Source organism: Rhincodon typus, chromosome 1 (assembly GCF_021869965.1).
Source record: "Rhincodon typus isolate 14 chromosome 1, sRhiTyp1.1, whole genome shotgun sequence".
In the NCBI taxonomy this organism is placed as follows: Eukaryota; Metazoa; Chordata; class Chondrichthyes; order Orectolobiformes; family Rhincodontidae; genus Rhincodon; species Rhincodon typus.
Genome location: NC_063332.1, coordinates 85,464,663 through 85,487,358, shown reverse-complemented (window position 1 = coordinate 85,487,358; position 22,696 = coordinate 85,464,663). Strand labels below are relative to the sequence as shown.

The 22,696-nt window shown below is 44.2% G+C and overlaps 1 protein-coding gene across 1 annotated transcript in view; it reads left to right on the top strand.

Moving 5' to 3' along the window:
- Positions 1–7,272: 7,272 nt before the first annotated feature.
- The window catches only part of LOC125483998 (WD repeat-containing protein 19-like), a 20,272-nt gene continuing 4,848 nt past the window's right edge, over positions 7,273–22,696 (top strand). Inside the window, exons 1-4 of the mRNA XM_048601021.1 lie at positions 7,273–7,352; positions 15,769–15,860; positions 21,334–21,399; positions 21,712–21,837. Of these exons, the coding sequence (XP_048456978.1) occupies positions 7,347–7,352; positions 15,769–15,860; positions 21,334–21,399; positions 21,712–21,837 (290 nt within the window). The 5' untranslated portion in view covers positions 7,273–7,346. The remainder of the gene's footprint in view (positions 7,353–15,768; positions 15,861–21,333; positions 21,400–21,711; positions 21,838–22,696) is intronic.

The window sequence follows — 22,696 nt, the reverse complement described above, 5'->3', positions numbered from 1 at the left end:
CATAGGAGCAGAGAGGCTCCAAGCAGCATCATAGGAGCAGAGAGGCTGCAAGCAGCATCATAGGAGCAGAGAGGCTCCTATGATGCTGCTTGGCCTGCTGTGTTCATCCAGCCCTGCACCTTGTGGCCTCAATATTGACTTCACCAGCTTCAAAATCTCTCCTTCCCCAACCTGTCCATCTTTTGACTCACCTATACGCTCCACCCTTCCCACTGACCAACCACAATAAACCCCTACCTGCATCATCAGCTTCAAAATCTCTCCACCCTAACCTGTTCATCTTCCTATTCACTGTGTGCTCCACCCTTCCCACTGACGAACCCTACCTGCATCCACCTATCTCCATTCCACCTATCCTCACCCAGCGCCACATCCCTCCCTCTGTTTATTTCTGAGATCCCCTCCCCCTCCCCAGTCCTAACGAAGGGTTTTGGGCCAAAATGTTGATTTCCCTGCTCCTTGGATGCTGACTGACCTGCTGTACTTTTCCAGTCCACATTTATTGACTCTGGCTTCCAGCATCTCCAAGTCGCTGAAAACCATACTGCGAAGTCTCTTCTAAGGATGCCCACCTTGAAGAAGTTTTCCTCTTCCTTCCGAAGAGAGCTCAGTGAGTTTCTCTCCCACTGTAACCCCCGGTTTTCTTTTCTGCCCTGAAGCTGTTCAACCACATTCTGAAGCAATCCGCTATTACAGTCACGTCTCCTTCCTCGGTGCCTGTCTACACAGTGGTTTATCCCCTATGAACTCCAAATGACATTCAGACCATCACAATTTGGACTCAACCATGACAACAGTACCTCCAGGGCCTCCAGAAATGGTTTTCCCTGCAGATTCTCAGCTCCACGCTCGCAGCCATGCATTGACATTTTCTCTCCCTGCAGTCAGCCTTGCTCCATCTCAGAGCTTCTCTTTCCCAGGCCTGCAGGGGACCTGTACTGTTCAGTACAGAAGGATCCACACCCTCAACAAACATTTTTTCTCCGCCCTATCAGACATCAAAAATTCATAAGTACGCCAAACTCTCTCGTACTTGCCTCCAGACACAGATCTCCTCAACCATTCAGGATCCTAACCTCTTCTCCGGGACACTGACGGCCATGTGACAACCACTTCTACCGACCCTGCCAGTCATATGACAACCACTGACACCACCGACCACATGACAGCCACTGACCAAGTCATTACTTCCGCTTCCGCCCAAATGACTGCTCCTGTACACGCACCTACTCCAGCTGCAGTCTCCACCCCCGCTCCTAGCTCCAGATCAACACTCAGCCCCAGCCCCAAGCCTTGCCGGGTATTCACCATCCCCCCAGACCTCCCCCTCACTGAGCCTGAATGGTCAGTCCTCAGCAAAGGGCTCACCTTCATTCCACTGGGATCACACGTGAACGAATTCCCTACACTCCTCATGTCAAGGTCTTTTTCCGCAGCCTCCACCTCTGCGCCTATTTCTTTGAATAAGAATCCAACCCACCGTCTGACGACCTCTTCTCCTGCCTCCAGCAAACTCTATCCCCCGGACACCCCTTCCCAGCCTCCTACTCTCCCTCGACCTCTTTAATCCAACTGCCGCATGATGTCAGTCGCCTGAATCTCTCCACCCCTCTTACTTACTCCAACCTCTCCCCATTGGAACGTGTAGCCATCCCCCCAACCTCACCATTAAACCCACCGACAAGGGGGTCACAGTGATAGTATTATGAACTGACCTCTACGTCACTGAGGCCAGACGCCAACTCTCTGACACCTATTCCTACCATCCCCTTGATCACGATCCCACCTCTTATCACCAAGTCATCATCTCCCAGACCATCAACAACCTCATACCTTGGGAGATCTCCCGTCCACAGCCTCCAATCTGATAGTTCCCCACCTCCATCGCCCATTTCCATCTCCAACCCAGGATCCATAAACCTGACTGTCATGGTCAACACATTGTCTCTGTCTGCTCCTGCCTCACCAAGCTCATCTCCTCCTACCTTGACTCCATTCTTTCCCCTTTGGTTCAGGAACTCCCCACATACGTTCAGGACACAACCCACACCCTTCACCTTTTCCAAAACTTTCAGTTTCCTGGCGCCCAACACCTCATCTTCACCATGGATATTCAGTCCCTGTACACCTGTATCCCCCAGGAGGATGGCCTAAAAGCCCTCCGCTTCTTCCTCTGCCGTAGGTTTACCCAGTCCCCCTCCACAGGCACTCTCATTCACTTGACGGAACTGGTCCTCACCCACAACAGTTTTTCCTTTGATTCCTCCCACTTCCTACAAACCAAAGCGGGTGGCCATGGGCACCGGTATGGGCCTGAGTTATGCCTGCTTCTTTGTAGGATTCGTGGAATAGTCCCTCTTCAACAACTATACCAGCACCATACTTCACTCTTCCTCTGCTGCACTGATGACTGTATCGGTGCTCACGCGAGGAGCTCAAACAGTTCATCAACTTCGCCCACACATTCCACCACACCCTCAAATTCACCTGGACCATTTCTGACACCTCCCTCCCCTTCCTGGACCTCCGTCTTCATCTCCAGAAACTGACTCACCACTGACATCCATTTCAAACCAACTTTCTCTCACAACTACCTCGACTACACCTCCTCTCACTCACCCTCCTGCAAAAATGCTATCCCATACTCACAATTCCTCCGCCTCTGCCACATCTGGTCCCAGAATGAGACGTTTTACTCTAGGACTTCCCAGATATCCTCCTACTTTAGGGACTGTAGTTTCCCTTCCTCTGTTATTAAGGATGCCCTCGACCGCATCTCCCTGATTTTCCTGCAAACCTCTCCCCCTAACAACAATAAGGATGGAGACTCCTAAGTGCTCACATATCACCCCTCCAATCTCCAAATGCAACACATCATCCTCCAACATTTCTGCCACCTACAGTCAGACCCCATCCCAAAAAAGATATTTCCCTCCCCACCCCTGTCTGCTTTCTGCAGGGACTGTTCACTCTGCAACTCCCTCATCAGCTCCACACACTCTACCAACCCCTTCACCACCACACCCAGTACCTTTCTCTGCAACTGCAGGAGGTGCTACACTTGTCCCTACACCTCCCCTCTCACCTACATCCAAGGCCCCAAACAATCCTTCCAAATCTGTCAGAGATTCATCTGCACTTCATCTACCCTAATCTGCTGTATCCGTTGCTCCCAATGTGATCTCCTCTATATTGGGGAGACCAAACGCAGATTCGTGGACTGGTTCGCAGAGCACCTGCATTCTACAGGCACCAACCAACCCATCCATTTTAACTCCCCCTCCCACTCTCTTGGTGACATGTCCATTCTTGGCCTCCTCCACTGTCACAGTGAGACCAAACGTATACTAGAGAAACAACACCTGATATTTCGCCTTGGGAATTTACAGCCCAAGGGCCTGAATATTGACTTCACCAGCTTCAAAATCTCTCCACCCCAACCTGTCCATCTTCTGACTCACCTACATGCTCCACCCTTCCCACTGACTAACCACAATAACCCCTACCTGTATCTACCAATCTCCACCCTACCTACCCTCCCCCCAGCCCCACTTCCACCCTCCTCTATTTATTTCTGAGCTACCCCTCCCCACTTCCCAATCCTGATGAAGGATTTTGGCCCGAAACGTTGACTTCCCTGCTCCTCGGATGCTGTCTGACCTGCTCTGCTTTTCCAACTCCATATTTATTGACTCAGACTATTCAGCATCTTGAACCTGTTCCAACGTCATCCAATAGAAGTCAGTGACTCATCACTAGTATGCCAAAAGTAACACAATTTAAACCACATGCCTTCATTTTGATCATAAACATCTTGCAAACAACACCGATAACTATACTTCATGTGTAGAATCATTAAACATCTACCATCATTAAGTGAAAAATTTTGCAGTTGTTCTCTTTCATCAAAAGTTGGAATTTTGTTATAAATTTATCACATCTTGTCCATCAGTTGTGGGAGGACATTGATTTTATCAAGCAATTGCTAAGAATGTTTAACTAGCAAAGATGTGCCTGCAGTGCCCTTGCTTACCATCCAGAACACAGTTGGTTCCCTTAGCTGTCTCATACCTTCCTGGATCTGCTCATTGTCGGTTTGGTTGCGTTTTTCTCTTGTCCTGAAGCACTTATTCTGAATGGTCAAATTGATTCTGCTATCCGCTGTCCTCTCCATATGCAGTTACTGGTGTTTCCATGATGCTCCAGTCCAATATTTTTATTTTTGGTAGCAGACGCTCAACAAGTGCTCATCGAAGTTTTTTAAATTTAATTTGATTGTGGGATGTGGGCACCACTGGCTGGGTCAGCATTTATTGCCCATATCTAATTTTCCAAAGACCAGTTTCGAGTTAACCACTTTGCTGTGGGCCTGGAGTCACATATAGGCCAGACCAGGTGACGATGGTTGATTTCCTACCCTAAAGGACATTAGTGAACCAAATGGCTTTTTATGACAATCAAAAGTTTAATACTAGATTTTTTTTAAAAAATCCAAATCTCACAACCTAATATGGCAGAATGTGAACCCTTGTTCCCAGGACATGAGCCTGAGGTTCTGGATTCTTTGTCTAATGACATTACCACTATGTCATCATTTCCACAAATAAAGCATGCATTTTCATAAAATAAGTTTGAGAATCTGCTTCTCATCTTACTATTTTATCAGTAAATGTACACTTATATAATGAGTACAAGTATTGAGATCAATTTCCCAATGGTGATGCTTAATGTTCATGGTTAACATATCAGATAACATTGAATTAGATCACAGCCTATCTGTGCCTCAGCACCACAATTCCCTGACAACTGCATAACAGCAAGTCTAAATTGAACATCACCTCCACACTTCATAATTTTTATGACCATTTCAAGATATCATAAAAACAGAAATTCTGTAATTTTCTCTATTAATTCTGACACATTATGATCTGCATTACGTTTGTTTTTGGAAGTGCTGCATTGAGAATAATCAGACACCATAATGTCATTACTTGAAATGCACTTTATTGATATCACACTCTCTGCAGTTTTCCTGTTTTAATTTATTTTTATCATAATGCTGAAGTATCACTTTATGTTCCATATGGTTAGGCAGCTGGATGGTTGATAGTGTTGGGACTGTGTTCTGTCAAGATGTCAGTGAAACCAGTGGCTGAGTCTGTGAATATTATTCACGTCAATGTGTTCCCATAAACTGGAATGCACAGCAGCAAAGAGAAATGGGAATAAGAAATGTTGGGAGCAGAGCAGTACCAATAGTGAAGAAGACAAATCTGAAGACAGACAGAGATACATGCAAGAGAGGAAGAAGCTAAATAAGATGAAATGACAGGGAGGAGTGAAGTTACAGCCAGGTAGCAGGCCAGCAGAATGATTATCACTGGATATACCTCATTTATTAATTTTGTTACATCCTCAAAGGATCTTAATAAATTTATGCAGCATCAGCTTTTAGTTACTGGACAGTGTAGACCAGAATTGTGGCTCAGGACTATGCGGAATCTCTGATGCATTGGAATTGCCCCAGAACTCGAAATTATCGCTGGACAATTCCCCTGCTTCTGGAACCCTCCTAAAAAGACCCTTAAAGTCAGACCTTTACAGAGTTTGGTCTCACTTAAGTTTCATCATTACCGAGTAAAGGTCAGAGCACTAAAAATATACTCTAACTATTTGATAACTATTAAACTAACTTCCAACTCACCAGTGATCCTACCTCAACCCAACTACATCCCAGAACCTTAACACCTCTGGACCCAACACACCTATCCCTAGACACAACACCCGCTCCCTGTGACCCGACACCTAACATTCTGCTCCCCCTGACCAAATCTTGCTGAAACTGACAATCCTCTGACCTGACATGATCTTCTTGACATGATCCACCCAACCCAACCTACACCCAGCCCCACCCTGCCAGACTGGATCCTCTAACCTATTTTAAGCAGACATTTACTTACTCTATCCATCAGGTACCCATTTTGTCATCCAAACTCCTGTCCCTCACTTACCTTAAATATTGACAGGAAAAAAAAGGATGTAATTTTACTGGAGAGGGTGCAAGAGATTCAGCATGGTGTTGCCTAGGCTGGAGCGATTCAATTCTGAAGTTATTTTCCTTAGAGCAGAGAAGGCTGAGGGGGGAGTTGATTGAGGTGTACAAAGTTTCAGTAGATGGAGAGAAAGGTAAATAGTGCAGTTCAGAATGGATTTGAGGAAAATATTTTTTTCACCCAGAGGGTTGTGAGTACTTAGAACTCACTGTCTAAAAGGGTGGTAGAGACAGGAACTTTCAAAACATTTAAGAATTATTTAGATGAATGCTTGAAACACCATAGTGTACAAGGCTATGAGCCAACAGCTGGAAAATGAGATTAGAATAGATGGAAGTTTGAAGTCTGGTGTGAACACAAGCTGAAGAGCCTCTTTCCATGCCGTTAAAACTCTGACTGCATAAATGACATCAGCTAAGGTTTCTGGATACTAGTCCAGTGACACTACCACTCGGCCATCACCTCCCTCTTGCTTTTGTTAACAATGGTGGAGCGTGAACCACTAGTGAGTCTTAATGAAAAGAAGTGCTGGTTTTAACAAGCTTTAGTTTATTGCATGGTAGAAACAGGAACAATTACGTTGGTTGGTCAGACATAATAACTAAGATTATTAGGGTAGGGGGCTCTTGTGACACTGGCAATGCCCCTCCCTCAGTGCCAGGAGGGCTGGGTTCAAGTCCACCCTTCTGGATGTGTGCCACAACATGTCTGAGCAAGTTGATCTTAAAGACTATTTGAACACCGATGATACACCTGTCTATACTGGGATCTGGAGCTAGACACCCCTTCCCTGTTAAGACTGTATGAACATCATCAAATTAGGTACGACTTAAGGCAGTCATCAACATTAATAGTTTAAGAATCATTCCCTAATGGATGTTCCCTTCTCATCTCCCGCTCCGATATTGTCTAGCGTGGCTCACATAAAACACTTTTACCTCCAATTTGGAGCCAAAATAGCACCAACCAACAGATATAACAGAGCTGGATTCTGTGGCCTTTATCTCCATGGATTGTGAACTGTAGATACTTTTCGGCTTTTTGTTTTGATTTAGATTAGTAGTCATGGAGAAAGCAGCCCCAGGTTCACAGTAAATTAATGGTCCTACAGGCTTTCTCACTGGGACTGAGTCTGCACAGAAACAGGGTGGCGGCGCGTTCCAACGGTTACCATGGCGACCGGACGCCTTGCCGCGTTGCACTATGGGAAGGGGACGGCATTGCTGCGCGTGCGCACTTGGCCAGCGCGGCTACACTTGGGGAAGCTAGAGGCTGAAGAAAATAAAGAGAAAGATGAAGGTGAGAGAGGAAGCGCGGGTGGAGGCTGCTTCGGTATCATCAAGTCTTCGGGTTGAGGGCAGGGAGATGTATTCGCGTTAACAATTTTCGGTTTTGCTACTTAGCGCCGCTGTGGTCGCAGGCTTGTGATAACACCGCAATTTGGAAAGGCCTCAGCTCTACTCTGACGGTTACTATGGAAACGGAGTTGGTGGTTCAATGGATTGTAGTCCCTGAACTCTCATGACCCAGAAAATATTCCCCCGAGACGTGGGGATATTCTCTCCCCTAGTAAATATTGTAACTGTACTCTCACTGTGTTGACCACAAATCCATTAATACCAGATTCCACTGGATATTGCAAAGGCTGTGGGCCCTGAGAATATTCTGGCAATAGTACTTGTGCTGCAGAACTTGCTGCTTGCCTAGCCAAGCTGTTTCGGTTAAGTTACAATGCTGGCACTTACCTGTCGATGTGAAAAATTGTCCAAGTATGTCTTGTACACCAAAAGCAGGACAAATCCAACCTGGCTAATTGACTCCCCATTAGTCTATTGTTGATCATGTGGTAAGTGACGGAAGGTATCATTAACAATGTAATCAACCAGCACTTGCTTGTCGACAATCTGCTCAGTGATGTCCAATTTGAGTTCAAACATAGACAAAACAACTGAATTCCAGGAGTGAAAGTGACAGCCCATGAAATCGAGGCCATGTTTGATAGAGTGTGGCATCAGGAAGCCCTACTAAAATTCAAGTCACTGGGAATTAGGAGAAAACGCTCTGTTAATTTGATGCATTCCTTGCACATAGGAAGATGGTCGTGATTGTCAGAGATCAGTCATCTCCGCTTCTGGAACTCTCTGCTGGAGTTCCTCAGGGTGGTTCCGAGGTCCAACCATCTTTAGTAGCTTCTTCGATAACCTTCCCTCCTTCATCAGGTCAGATGTGGGGATGTTCACCAATACTTGCACAGTGGCCAGCACCATTCATGACTCCTTGGATACTGAAACAGTCCCTGTCCAAATGCATCAAGACCTGGACAATATTCAGGTTTGGGTGGAAAACGTGGCAAGTAACATTCATGCCATCACTTGACATTCAATGGAGTTACCATTACTGATTCCCGCATTGTTAACATCCTTGGAGTTACCGTTGACCAGAAACTCGACTGGACATACCATTATAAATACAGTGGCTACAAAAGCAGGCTAGAGGCTTGGAATAACAAGGTGTAGAGCTGGATGAACACAGCAGGCCAAGCAGCATCATAGGAGCAGGAAGCTGACGTTTCGAGCCTAGACCCTTCATCAGAAATGGGGGAGGGGAAGGGGGTTCTGAAATAAATAGGGAGAGAGGGGGAGGCGGATAGAAGATGGATAGAGGAGAAGATCGGTGAAGAGGAAACAGACAGGTCAAAGAGGCGGGGATGGAGCCAGTAAAGGTGAGTGTAGGTGGGGAGGTAGGGAGGAGATAGGTCAGTCCAGGGAGGACAGACAGGTCAAGGGGGCGGGATGAGTATAGTAGATAGGAAATGGGGGTGTGGCTTGAGGTGGGAGGAGGGGATAGGTGGGAGGAAGAACAGGTGAGGGAGGTGGGGACGAGCTGGGCTGGTTTTGGGATGCGGTAGGGGAAGGGGAGATTTTGAAGCTTGTGAAATCCACATTGATACCGTTTGGCTGCAGGATTCCCAAGCGGAATATGAGTTGCTGTTCCTGCAACCTTCGGGTGGCATCGTTGTGGCACTGCAGGAGGCCCAGGATGGACATGTCGTCTGAGGAATGGGAGGGGGAGTTGAAATGGTTCGCGACTGGGAGGTGCAGTTGTTTATTGTGAACCGAGCGTAGGTGTCTGCAAAGCGGTCCCCAAGCCTCCGCTTGGTTTCCTCGATGTAGAGGAGGGCACAACGGGTACAGCGGATGCAGTATACCACATTAGCAGATGGGCAGGTGAACATCTGCTTGATGTGGAAAGTCTTCTTGGGGCCTGGGATGGGGGTGAGGGAGGAGGTGTGGGAACAGGTGTAGCACTTCCTGCGGTTGCAGGGAAAAGTGCCGGATGTGGTGGGGCTGGAGGGGAGTGTGGAATGGACAAGGGAGTCACGGAGAGCGTGGTCCCTCCGGAAAGCAGATAAGGGTGGGGTCAGATTGCAGATGGCGGAAATGTTGGAGGATGATGCGTTGGATCCGGAGATTGGTGGGGTGGTACGTGAGGACAAGGGGGATTCTTTTTTGGTTGTTATTGCGGGGACAGGGTGTGAGGGATGAGTTGCGGGAAATGCGGGAGACATGGTTGAGGGCGTTCTCAACCATTGAGGGGAGGAAGTTGCGGTCCTTGAAAAACGATGACATCTGAGATGTACGGGAGTGGAATGCCTCATCCTGGGAGCAGATGCGGTGGAGGCGAAGGAGTTGGGAATAGGGGATGGCATTTTTGCAGGAAGGTGGGTGGGAGGAGGTGTATTCTAGGTAGCTGTGGGAGTTGGTGGGCTTGAAATAGATATCGGTTTCTAGGTGGTTGCCCAAGATGGAGACAGAGAGGTCCAAGAAGGTGAGAGAGGTGTTAGAGATGGGTCCAGGTGAACTTAAGGTTGGGGTGGAAGGTGTTGGTGAAGTGGATGAACTGTTGGAGCTCCTCATGGGAGCACGAGGCGGTGCCGATACAGTCATCAATGTAATGGAGGAAGAGGTGGGGTTTAGGGCCAGTGTAGGTACAGAAGAGGGATTGTTCCACGTAACCTACAAAGAGGCAGGCATAGCTTGGGCCCCTGCGGGTACCCATGGCCACTGCCTTTGTCTGTAGGAAGTGGGAGGAATTGAAAGAGAAGTTGTTGAGGGTGAGGACGAGTTCGGCTAAGCGGATGAGGGTGTCACTGGAGGGGGACTGGTTGGGCCTGCGGGACAGGAAGAAGCGGAGGGCCTTTACGCCATCTGTATGGGAAATGCAGGTGTATAGGGACTGGACGTCCATGGTAAAGATGAGGTGTTGGGGACCGGGGAATTGGAAGTTCTGGAGGAGGTGGAGGGCGTGGGTGGTGTCACGGACGTAGGTAGGGAGTTCCTGGACCAAGGGGGAGAAAATGGAGTCGAGATAGGTGGAGATCAGTTCGGTGGGGCAGGAGCAGGCGGAGACAATGGGTCGACCAGGACAGTCAGGTTTGTGGATTTTGGTTAGGAGGTAGAAGTGGGCAGTGCGGGGTTGGGAAATGATGAGGTTGGAGGCCGTGGGTGGGAGGTCACCTGAGGTGATGAGGTTGTGGATGGTTTGGGAGATGATGGTTTGGTGCTCAGGGGTGGGGTCATGATCAAGGGGGCAGTAGGAGGCGGTGTCGGAGAGTTGGCGTCTGGCCTCGGCGATGTAGAGGTCAGTGCGCCATACTCCAACTGCGCCTCCCTTATCCGCAGGTTTTGTGGTGAAGTTGGGATTGGAGCGGAGGGCTGCACGTTCTGTGGGAGAGAGGTTGGAGTGGGTGAGGGGGTGGTGAGGTTGAGACGATTGATGTCTCGATGGCAGTTGGAGATGAAGAGGTCGAGGGAGGGTAGGAGGCCTTGGGGTGGTGTCCAGGAGGAGAGGGTGTGTTGGAGGCGGGAGAAGGGGTCAGTAGAGGGAGGGTTAGGTTCACGGTTGAAGAAGTAAGCGTGGAGGCGGAGAAGTTACTCACCTCCTGACTTCTCAAAATCTTTCCACCATCTACAAGGCACAAGTCAGGAATGTGACAATACTTCCCACTTGCCCGAATTAGTGTAAATCAAACAACACAGAAGAAGGTTGACACTATCCAGGATAAAACAGCCTGAATGATTGGCACTATGTCCAGAAACACCTGCTCTCTCCACCACCAAAGCTCCGTAGCAGCCGTACAACATGTTTTGCTAAACATCCTAAGACCACACCTTCCATGACCACTTTAATCTGGCAGCATCTGTAAAGAGAAATCAGAGAACATTTTGGGTCCGGTGACCCTTCCTCAGAACTGATGGTAGCTCGGAAAATGTCGGTGTTTATGCAGAAGATGGGGTGGGGGGAAGAAGGTAAGGAGTAAACAATAGGTGAGGGTAGAGCCCAAAGAGAGAGAAGACAGTTGGACAGACAAAACAGTAGATAAGGATTTGGCTAGGAGAGTGAATAACTGTTAATGGAGACTGTTGGTGGCTAACAATGGGTTGTGTGTAATAGCAGACTATGCAGTCACAAGGCCTGGTGTTTTGGTGTGGGGGCTAGGACATAGGAGTGTTCAAGACCTAAAGTTATTAAACTCGATATTGAGTTCAGGGTGCAGGGACCCCAAGCGGAAAATGAGGTGTTGTTCTTCCAGCTTATGCTGAGCTTTGCTGGAGCACTGCAGCAAGCCTAAGACAGAGATATTGGCCAGGGTACAGGATGATGTGTAGACATGGCAGGCAACAACTTCTTTCCTCCCCTGTCCCATTCCAACCTATCTTCCCCTGAACTGACTGCATTCTATGTGCTCAGATCCAACCTTGACTTTATTAGGGTGATGCTGTTGTAGTCTGGCGTACTGACATCTACGTTGCAGAGGCTGATGCCAGCTCTCAGGTATCTCCTCCTATCACCCGCTGGACCATGGCCCCACCGTGGAACATCCAGCCATTGGATCAACTACAGTCCTCATTTCATCTGATGATCTCCCCTCCACCGCCTCCAAGCTGATGGTATCCCAACCCCGCACAGCTTACTTCTACCTCCTTTCAAAAATCCACAAACAGGACTGCCCGGGCAGACCCATTGTTTCTGCCTGCTCGTGCCCCACAACTAATGTCTTCCTACCTTGACTTGGTCTTTTCTCCCCGGTCCAATCCCTGCTCACTTACATCTGCGATTCCTCTGACACTTTACGCCATTTTCAGAATTTCCAATTTGCAGGCTCCAGCTGCCTCCCTTCACCATGGACATGAAATTCCTCTACAATTCCATCTCCCATCAGGATAGTGTCAGGCCTCTCCGCTTCTTCCTGGAAAAAATGCCTGACCGTCTCCACCCGCACCCCCACCCCCACCACCCTCCTCAGCCTGGCTGAGGTCTTCCTTACCCTAAACAACTTCTCTTTTAACTCCTCTCATTTTCTTCAGGTCAGAGGGGTGGCCATGGGTACCGCATGGGCTCCAGTTATGCCTGTCTCTTTGTGGGGTGCGTGGAACATTCCTTGTTTGAGTCCTATTCCAGCCCACACCCAAAAGTCTTTCTCCAGTATGTTGATGATATCATCAGTGCTGCTTCCCTCTCTCATCTGAAATTGGAAGGGTTTATCGATTTTAGCTTCCAATTTCCATCCTGCACTCACTTTCACCTGGTCTGTCTCTGACTCAATTTTCTCAGTTCCTCCCTCTCCGTCGCATATGTGTCAATGGTGCCAACTTTGACAAGGGACCCTCTGAAATGTCCACCTTCTTCCTCAACCGAGGAGTCCCCAGCGCTGTTGTCGACAGGGCCCTCAACTCGGTTCGACCCATCTCCTGCACTTTGGCCCTCAACCTCTCTCTTCCCCCCCGCAATGGTGATAGGGTTCCCCTGTCCTTACCTACCATCCCACCAGCATACATAACAAGAAAATGATTAGCCACCATTTCTGCCACCTCCAGCAAGATGCCACCACTAGACATATTCTCCTCCCCTCCGTTGTCCGCCTTCTGCAGGGACCATTCCCTCCGGGACACTCTGATCGACTTTTCCTTCACTCCCAATACTGCCACAGCCCACGGCACTTTCCCCTGCAATTGCCGAAGGTGTAACACTTGCCTATTTAGTTCCTCCCTCCTCAGTATCTAAGGGCCTAAACATACCTTCCAGGTGAAGTAGCACTTTACCTGCACTTCACGCAATCTAGTCTATTGGATTCACTGCTCACAATGTGGTTTCCTCTACATTGGGAAAATGAAGCATAGGCCAAGTGACTACTTTGCAGAATTCCTAAGTTCTGCTCGCAAAAATAACCCTGAGCTTCCAGTTACCTGCCACTTCAACACATCACCTGGTTCCCTGGCCACTATCTCTGTCTCAGGCTTGCTGCTGTTCTCCAGTGAAGCTGGAAGAACAACACCTTATTTTTCGCTTGGGGACCTTGCAGCTGCTCATTATTGAGTTCAGTAACTTCAGGGCTTGAACTCTCCACTGTCCTAGCCCACACCCCCATACAACAGGCCATGTGATCACATAGTCTGCTATTACACACAACCCATTGTTAGCCACTAACAGTCTACATTAACAGCTATTCACCCTCCTTGCCAGATCCTTACCCGCTCCTTTGTCTGTCCAACTGTTCTTCTCTCCCTTTGGGCTCTATCTCCACCTATTGTGTACTCCTTACACCCTCCCCACCCTATCTTCTGCATAAACACCAACATTTTCCTAGCTACCATCAGTTCTGAGGAAGGGTCACCGGACCCAAAATGTTATCTCTGATTTCTCTTTACTGATGCTGCCAGACCTACTGAGATTTTCCAGCAATTTCTGTTTTGTTTTCTGATTTCTAGCATCACAGTTTTTTTTTGGTCTAGAAGTTATATGTGTTGTTGGGAAGTTTTTAAGAGGATAATGTGACTTAATGCCTTAAAAATTTGCAACTGATCATAGAGAGAGAGCCAGATGCATTCATGAAGAGGAAGTCGTTCCTTACTATTTTGATTGAATTCTTTGAAGAGGTGACTTAAATAGTGAGTAGGAGACTAAATTAGTGGTCAGGAGAGTGTCTATAGGTATTATTTATATGTACATCTAGAAGATATTGTTAGCTAATGTTGATGCTCGTGGAATTAAAAGCAAATTATTGATTTGGATTGGAAATTGGTTGAGAGGAAGGAGACAGAGAATTGTATGGTCCTCTGGGACTATGGCAACTTTACTAATTGGTAGTTAATCTAATTAGCAGAATGTGTTTGGTGACAGGGATCTGTGTTGGTGCTTCAGCTGTTCAGTGTTCAGTAGCTATTTAGATGCTGAGATAGAAGCCACGTATTTAAATTTGCCAAATATATAAAGATGGACGGCATTGTAAGCAAAATAGTAGGAAGCATAAATTGCAAAGGGATTTTCATAGACTAAGTGTGTAAGTTAGACTTGTCAAATGGATTTCAATGTAAGCATTTGGACCCAAAAAGAGATTGTGAAAAGCTAGAAACATTAGCAGAGGTCCAAAGAGACTTGTGGCTGAGATACACAGTTGATGGGCATAGTCTCAGAATAAAGGGGCACCAGTTTAAAACTGAAATGGATAGGTTCTTGATCAGTAGAGGAATCAAAGGTTTTGGGGAAACTGCATGAAAGTGAATATGAGCAATGTCAGATCAACCAGGATCCTATTAAATGGCAGAACAGGCTCGAGGGACTGAATGGCCTACTCCTGTTACTGTTTCTTATTATGATTAACATGTCATGGAAGGCCCAGAAAATAATCAAGAATGCTAATGGAATAGAGGCTTTTGTATCTCGAAAACTGGAAGACAAGGATGATGATTATATTGGCCTTGGAACTGGAGTGCAAGGGTTAAATTGCATGAAGAAATTGAATAAAGTATTTTTAGTATTTGGAAGTTGGAAAGTTGAAGGACAATTTCAAAGAAATTTTCGAGTTATTCCAGGAAAGGGTGGATTGGGAGAAACTGTTTGCAGCAGTTGAAGAATCTATGGCAGGTGGGCATAGCCAAAGATATCAGAGACAGAACTTTTGAGAGTGAAAATAGGAAGCATTTCATCATGAGAAAGCTTATGGGAAGCACCTACAACTGAAAGAGAAATTTATAGTTTCGCTTTTGACTTTGGGTAGTGGTGGTCCTGTGAAATCCTTGGAACAAGATGGCCATAGAGAGCAGTGCTACTGAGAAAGGAATGGCAGCTATAGTGAATTAGATTACCTTGGAGTGAAGAGGCAAGGTTAGACCCAGATGAGAAATGTTAAGGTAAAAACCGAGAAGTAGTTACTTAAGCCAGGTATAATGATGCTCAGGTGTGTGATGCCTCTAGTTAGAAGCTATTGCAGTTCCAGCTAAAAGTTGAAGTTGCAGATGACTTAAATCTGCTGAGATGTTAGGGGCAGGGAATCTGGTGTGAGTGTTGTGCAAGTGGTGCTTTGTGTACTGTACCAGGGGTTACTTTTGAGTACTACACACTGTTCTGTTTCTTTTCAATTTATAAAGGAATGTTTTGGAATTAATGGGATTATACTGTTTTTATAATCTTTGAATTTGTTTAATAAGTAGTTCGGATTGTTCTTTTTTCTATATTTCTTTTGTAGTTCTATTTTGCTGTTAAAAGCAAAAATCTGCAGATTGTGTGCTTATGTTTCAGTGAGAGATCACTTTGTTACAATCCTGTTAACAGTTAAAAACCATGATCTGTCAAGCCAGGTTTTTGTCTGGGATCTGACTTGTCCAGTAATATCATCAGCTGGGATCATAACATATTGCTTTTGTTTTATGTGCAGCAAGTATTTACCATCTCAGAGAAAATTGTTGCAGGCAACCTTGTACAATACAATTGGCAGAAAACACTCGGGAATTATATAGCCATCACTGGGTAAGGCATTTACGTTTTACTGCAAGCAATCTGCTAGAAAATGTTTATGTCATGACTTAACAGTTAAAACATTACTATTATATAATTAATGGCATTGTCTCACTATTATGGTATTCTAATGGATTTGTCTCAATTAACAGCAAATATTGAGGGTCAATAATGAACCCAGGCAACATGATTAGCATCAATGTTCTCATTTATTCATTGAATGTTTATTGAATGTAACATTATATACAAGATTACAGTGCCTATAAAACAATCCTTTATTGTGGTATCTGTTAAATAATTGTCATGTTTTTGGGGTTTACACCAAAGATATTCTAACCTGGTTTAGTGTCACAGACCTCTTCTTTACCTATAATTCAGTGTATTTTAACCTAAGCAAGTGCAATGTCATGGATTAGTGAGCCCTTTCAACAGTATGCCAGTTTAATGAAATATACCCCTTGCCAATACTCTCCCCCTCTTTAATAATCACATGGAGGTTGTGTGTAAACAGTATATTTTAATAAAGCAAAAAGTAAATGTAAATTTGCCATAGTTATAGCAGGCTGTTGAGCCACTCTTTCATTAGAGAGAGAGACTACTAGTGGTGGTTTAACCTGAGGTTCATTGCACCTCTGGTGAGTGGAGAAGTTGAGAGCCCGAGTGACAACTCTAAACTGGTTGTCAGCATAATTCTTCGCACACTCTGGATCATCCAGCAAATGTTGTCCAATTGCAGAATCACATCTAATTTTTGGAAACTATTGGGAGATCTGCAAGCCTAGCTGGTTGCTTGCTGCAAATAGCTGAATAGGTATGCTGCCTTTTGTTTGGATGTACAGTTAACATACCTGGTATCACACTGGCACTGAAGCCACTATACCACATTACTTAAAAAGAAAACACAAAAGAACTGCAGATGCTGTAAATCAGGAGCAAAAACAAAATTGCTGGAAAAGCTCAGCAGGTCTGGCAGCATCTGTGAAGGAAGAAACAGAGTCATGTTTCGGGTCCGGTGACCCTTCCTCAGAACCTTGCGCAGTTAACTCTGTTTTTTCCTTCACAGATGCTGCCAGACCTGCTGTGCTTTCACAGCAACTTTGTTTTTGTTCCTTGTTTTTATACCACATTACTTATTGGTGTAATAAGCAGAATGTCTTCTTGGATGTTCCTGTTAAATGCAAATGTGTCTCATGTAGCTACTGTATATTAATTGTGTAAAACAGCTAACTGCTAGTGCTCATTGACCCAGATTTTAAAAACAATTTGCAAAGCCTCTCTAAGGCTATTTCCATCAAAAAACAGCCATCCCAAAGCATTATAATAAAAAATCTTGTTATTACTAAACTGTCAACTCACATTCTCAACAATACCATATTTTCCATTTTATCCTTGACATGGGTGAGTATAATAGCAAAGTCTCTGCAACAGTGCAGAATAGTGCACCACAAGTTCTGGATTTATGTGCTGAAATGCAAGCGAAGGAAGTTAATAGATCTCTCACCAAGCAATGACAGTTAATGCCATCAGGCTTCATCATTGGCAGAACAAATCCACACCAGGATGTTTAATCAAGATTGGCCATCATTCTTTAACTGTGGTATAGGTTGTTTGTCTTCTAGTTGATGTGGAGGGGTATGGGCCAAACACAGACAAATGGGACTACTTTAGTTTGGGAAACCTGGTCAACATGGATGAGTTGGACTGAAGGGTCTGTTTCCGTACTGGATGACTCTATGACTGTATGGCTCTGATTATAAAAACTAGTTTAAATTTCAAAACAGCCTTTAAAATACAATCAAACAGGTGGGCTAAATGTCTTTACGTTCAATTTACATTAAAATTTTAAAACACTAGTTCACAGAGACCACTGTCTAATCTCAGTCTGATCTTTCTCTGCCATTATGTGAATATTTTCTTTGTGAATTGTAAGAAAAATCACAGTCCCAATTAACCCTGTGAGCAGTATTTACAACAATAACGTATACAAATCCATAAACTAACAGAGTTATAAGAGTCATATAGCACGGAAACAGACACTTTGATCCAAATCATCCATGCCAACCAAGTTTCCCAAACTAAATGAATCTCACTTGCCTCCATTTGGCCCCTATCCCTCTAAACCTTTCCTATTCATGTAACTGTCCAAATATCTTTTAAATGTTGTGACTGTACCTGTATCTACCACTTCCTCTGGAAGTTCATTCCACATGCGAACAACCCTCTGTGTGAAAAGAGATTGCTCCTCAGGTCCCTTTTAAATCTTTCTCCTCTCATCTTGAAAATAAGACGTCTAGTTTTGAACTCCCCTACCCTAGGGAAAGCGCCTTTGCTATTAATATTATCAATGCTTCTCATCATTTTATAAACCTCTGTAAGGTCACCCTTCAACCTCCTACACTTCAGTGAAAAAAGTACCAGCCTATTCAGCCTCCCCTTAACTCAAACCTTCTAGTCCCAGCAACATCCTTGTAAAGCTTTTCTGAACCCCACCAACTTAATAATATCCTTCCAAAGCAGGACGACCAGAACTGTACATAGTGCTCCAAAGGTGGCCTCACCAACATCCTCTACAACTGCAACCTGATGTCCCATCTCCTATACGCAAAGGTCTGAGCAAAGAAAGCAAGCATGCTAAATGTCTTCTAAACCACCTTGTCTACCTGTGATGCAACTTTCAGAGAACAATGTACCCGAACCCCTGGGTCTCTCTCTTCGACAACACTGCCCAGGGCCTTACCATTAACTGTATAAGTCCTGCCTTTGTTCATCTTGCCAAAATGCAGCACCTCACGTTTATCCAAGTTAAACTCCATCTGCCTCTCTTCAATCCATTGGCCCAATTGATCAAGATGTCTTTGTAACCCCTGATAACCGTCTTCACTGTACTATACCAGCAATTTTTGTGTCATCCGCAAACTTACTAACCATGCTTCCTAAATTCTCATCCAAATCGTTTATACAAATGACAAACAACTGTGGTCCCAGCACCAATCTCTGTGGTACACTGTTGGTCACAGGCCTCCAGTCGGAAAAATAATCCTGCTTCACCACCCTCTATCTCCTACTGTCAAGCCAATTTTGTGTTTAGTTGGCAAGTTCTCCCTGAATCCCACGTGATCAAATTTTGCTAACCAGTCTACCATGCGGAACTTTGTCAAAGGTTTTACTAAAGTCCATGTAGACAACATCTGCTGTTCTGCCCTCACCTGTCTTTTTGGTCATGTCCTCAAAAAACTCGAATCAAGTTTGTAAGACATGATTTCCCACACAAAAAGCCATGCTGACTATCCCTAATCAGTCCTTCCCTCTCCATATGCATGTAAATCCTGTCTCTTAGAATCCCCTCCAACAGCTTGCCCACCACTGATGTCTATAGTTCCCAGGCCTCTCCTTACAGCCTTCCTTAAATAGGCACAATATTAGCCACCCTCCAGTCCTCTGGCTCCTCACCCGTGACTGTAGATGGTACACATATCTCTACTAAGGGCCCTGCAGTTTCTTCCGTAGTTTCCCACACCGTGCTGGGATACACTTGATTAGGGTCCTGGAGATTTATCCGTCTTTGTTTTGTAAGACTTCCAGCACCATCTCATCTCTAATGTGGACTGTTTTCAAGACACCAGTGTTTATTTTCCTGAGTTCCCTAGCCTCCACGTCTTTCTTCTTGGTAAATACTGACACAAAATATTTGTTTAGTATCTCTCCTATCTCCTGTGGTTCCACACCGAAATACTCCTTAACCTTATCTGCCAAGGCTATCTCTATCCCCTTTTTGCCCTCCTGATTTCCTTCTTAAGAATGCTCTTATACCCCTTACACTCTTCAAGAGATTCACCTGATCCCAGTTATCTATACCTAACATGTGCCGCTACCTTTTTCTTGACCAGAGCCTCAATATTTGTGTTCAAAGTACTCATCATTTTATAAGTTTTATTATTCTATAATTGATTGTACATTGGTTCCATTTTCAAAACAATCGATTTTATCACCACTGCCTAGACTCAGGGTAAGGTCATTCTCGTCAACTATGGACTCCTCCCATTGCATCAGTTAAAGGGAATATTATTAACACCCCTCATTACAAGAAGTGCGTAAATGCAATTTCAAATCAGCTGAAGAACTGCTGTGGAGCCCACATTGGCAACTGCATTCCAAATCTGCATCAGGTTCAACTTGGAGACTTGTAGTCACAGAATCATAGAGTCATACTGCACGGAAACAGACCCTTTGGTCCAAACAGTCCATGCCGAACATAATCCCAAACTAAACTACTCCCACCTGCCTGCTGTCAGCCGATATCCCTCTTAAACCTGTCCTATTCATGCACTTCTCCCAATGTTTTTTACATGTTGTATTTGTACCCGCATCCACCACTTCCTCAGGACGTTCATTTCCACATTTGAACCACCCCCTCTAAAAAAAAATTGTCCCTCATGTCTTGTTCAAATCTCTCTCTTCTCACCTTAAAAATGTGCCCCCAGACTTGAAACCCCTCATACTAGGGAAAAGACAAGTATCATTAACTCCATCTATACCCCCCTCATTATTTTATAAACTTCTATAGGTCGTCTCTCAACTTCCTAAGCTCCAGTGAAAAATTGCCCCAGCCTATCCAGCCTTTCTTTATAACTCAAACCTTCCATACCCGGCAACATCCTGGCAAATGCCTTCTCACTCTCTCCGGCTTAATAATATCTTCCCGATAACTGGGTGACCAGAACTGGACACAGTGTTCCAGAAGAGGCATCGTGAAAGTCAAGTACAACTTCAATTTGACCTCCCAACTCCTATACTCAAAAGACTGAACAATGAAGGCAAGCATGCCAATCGCCTTTTTAACCACCCTGTCTATATGTGATGCAGACTTCAAAGAACCCAGGTCCCTCTGTTCTACAACACTAGCAAGGCCCTAACATTAATTGTATAAGTCCTACCCTTTTTTGTTGTACCAAAATGCAATACCTTGCATTTATCCAGAGTGAACTCCATCTGCCATTTCTCAGTCCATTAACCTATTTGATCAAGATCCCTTTGTAATTTTAGAAAACCTTCTTCACTGTCTACTATGCCACCAATTTTGGTGTCATCTGCAAACTTACTAGCCATGCCTTCTGTACTTATTACTCGAAGATTGCTTGTAGCCATTTTCCTATTGTTTATTTCTTTCAACCCAAGAGGCAATAGAAGCAATTGCCGTCTAAAAAATGCCAGCAACACAAGGACCATTATTTCTCGAATTTTTTCTTTCAAAGTAGATTGCTTTTATACAACTATGTTCTTTAACAGCTGAAATAAAATGCAATACTTCTTATATTTTTATGATTGTTACTGTAGTTTTAGAAATAAAAGTAATAGTAAAAATGCATAAGTCATCTGACCATTAAATACACTTTGCTTGTAAATGTTCAACTTATTCATTTAGATTTTTTAAGAAGTTGCACATTATTGCTTTAAAATTGATTGGCGTTTTGTTGGTTTGCCTTAGGTCTGACCATATGGTGAAAATCTTTGATCGACATGGACATAAAAGAAATGAAATTAACTTGCCAGGGTATGAAGATAAAGAAATATTCTATATGACCAGTTATAAATTTGCAGAATGCACAATTTCATTTATTATAATTACTTCTTAAATTTTTACTTCAATTTTGACTACTCATTGTGGTCTACTTTGTAATCACTCTTGCAAGATATTTATAAAATAATGTATGCATTTATTGGTGAATAATTTGTTCTAGTAAATAAATAGAGTTTACAATTGAAAAGTTTAACAGATGACTTCTGAGAGAAAGATTCAAAAATTATAAAGCTAAAATGACAAGAGTAAACTTGGATTTTTATTTTGTTATTATGTGTTTTCTAGAGTTTGTGTTTCTATGGACTGGGATAAAGACGGAGATGCCTTGGCTGTGATTTCTGATAAATCAAATGCCATTTACTTATGGGATGCAAACACACACAAAACTACACAGTTGGACAGTGGAATGAGGTGAGCTAACAATTACAGAAGGAAATTTTATTCTTTCATGTAACAGTTCTTTTAATATGACAAAGTCAGTTAATTATATGGACCAGGTAAAGTTATTTTTAAGATTTCTATCTTTCCCATGGAGCCATCTGGATGATAAATGAATGTATCAAACTAAAAGTTATTCTACCTGTCCTTGGGATAAATAGGGTATTTTGTTGAATTTCTATCCAATGATGTGTTTAATCTCTTATTGTTAATAAAATGGAACTATAGCCCTTATCGTTTATTAACCTCTCAGGTGAATATTTATTAAGTATGGTAGACTTGAATAGATTTATTACAGTTAATGTAGTTTACCAGCCACTTTTCCTGAGATAAATATTGCTAGAAATTTATTTCTAGTGTAACAAACTTAATACCAGCAAAGCTAATGTTAAATCATATTAATTTTTAAGAGCTCATATTTCAGAATATTAGTGTAGTGTAATGGAACAGACTTAATGTATTGGTGGTGGCATTTTGTACTATACTAGAAGCTACTCCATGATCCACTGAAACTTATTTTCATTTTTCAGAACATGGTGATTGGCTTAGTATTTGGTATTATGTTTGACGGAGCATTAATAATTCTTGTGATAATGTATTCCGTATTATATAGAATATGCAAACAAGAAATACATTTTCTTTTGCCATTTATGGAATGGGAGCATCAATGATGAGGCCAGCATTTATTGCTGTCCTTGAGTGCCCCGGGAAAATAGTTGTGAACTGCCATTTTCAATCGCAAGTCCTTGTATGAAGACACACCCAGAAAGCTGGTTGGTCCGGAATTTCAGATTAAGGAGTGCAGTAGGACATGCTGGTAGCAACATCAGGC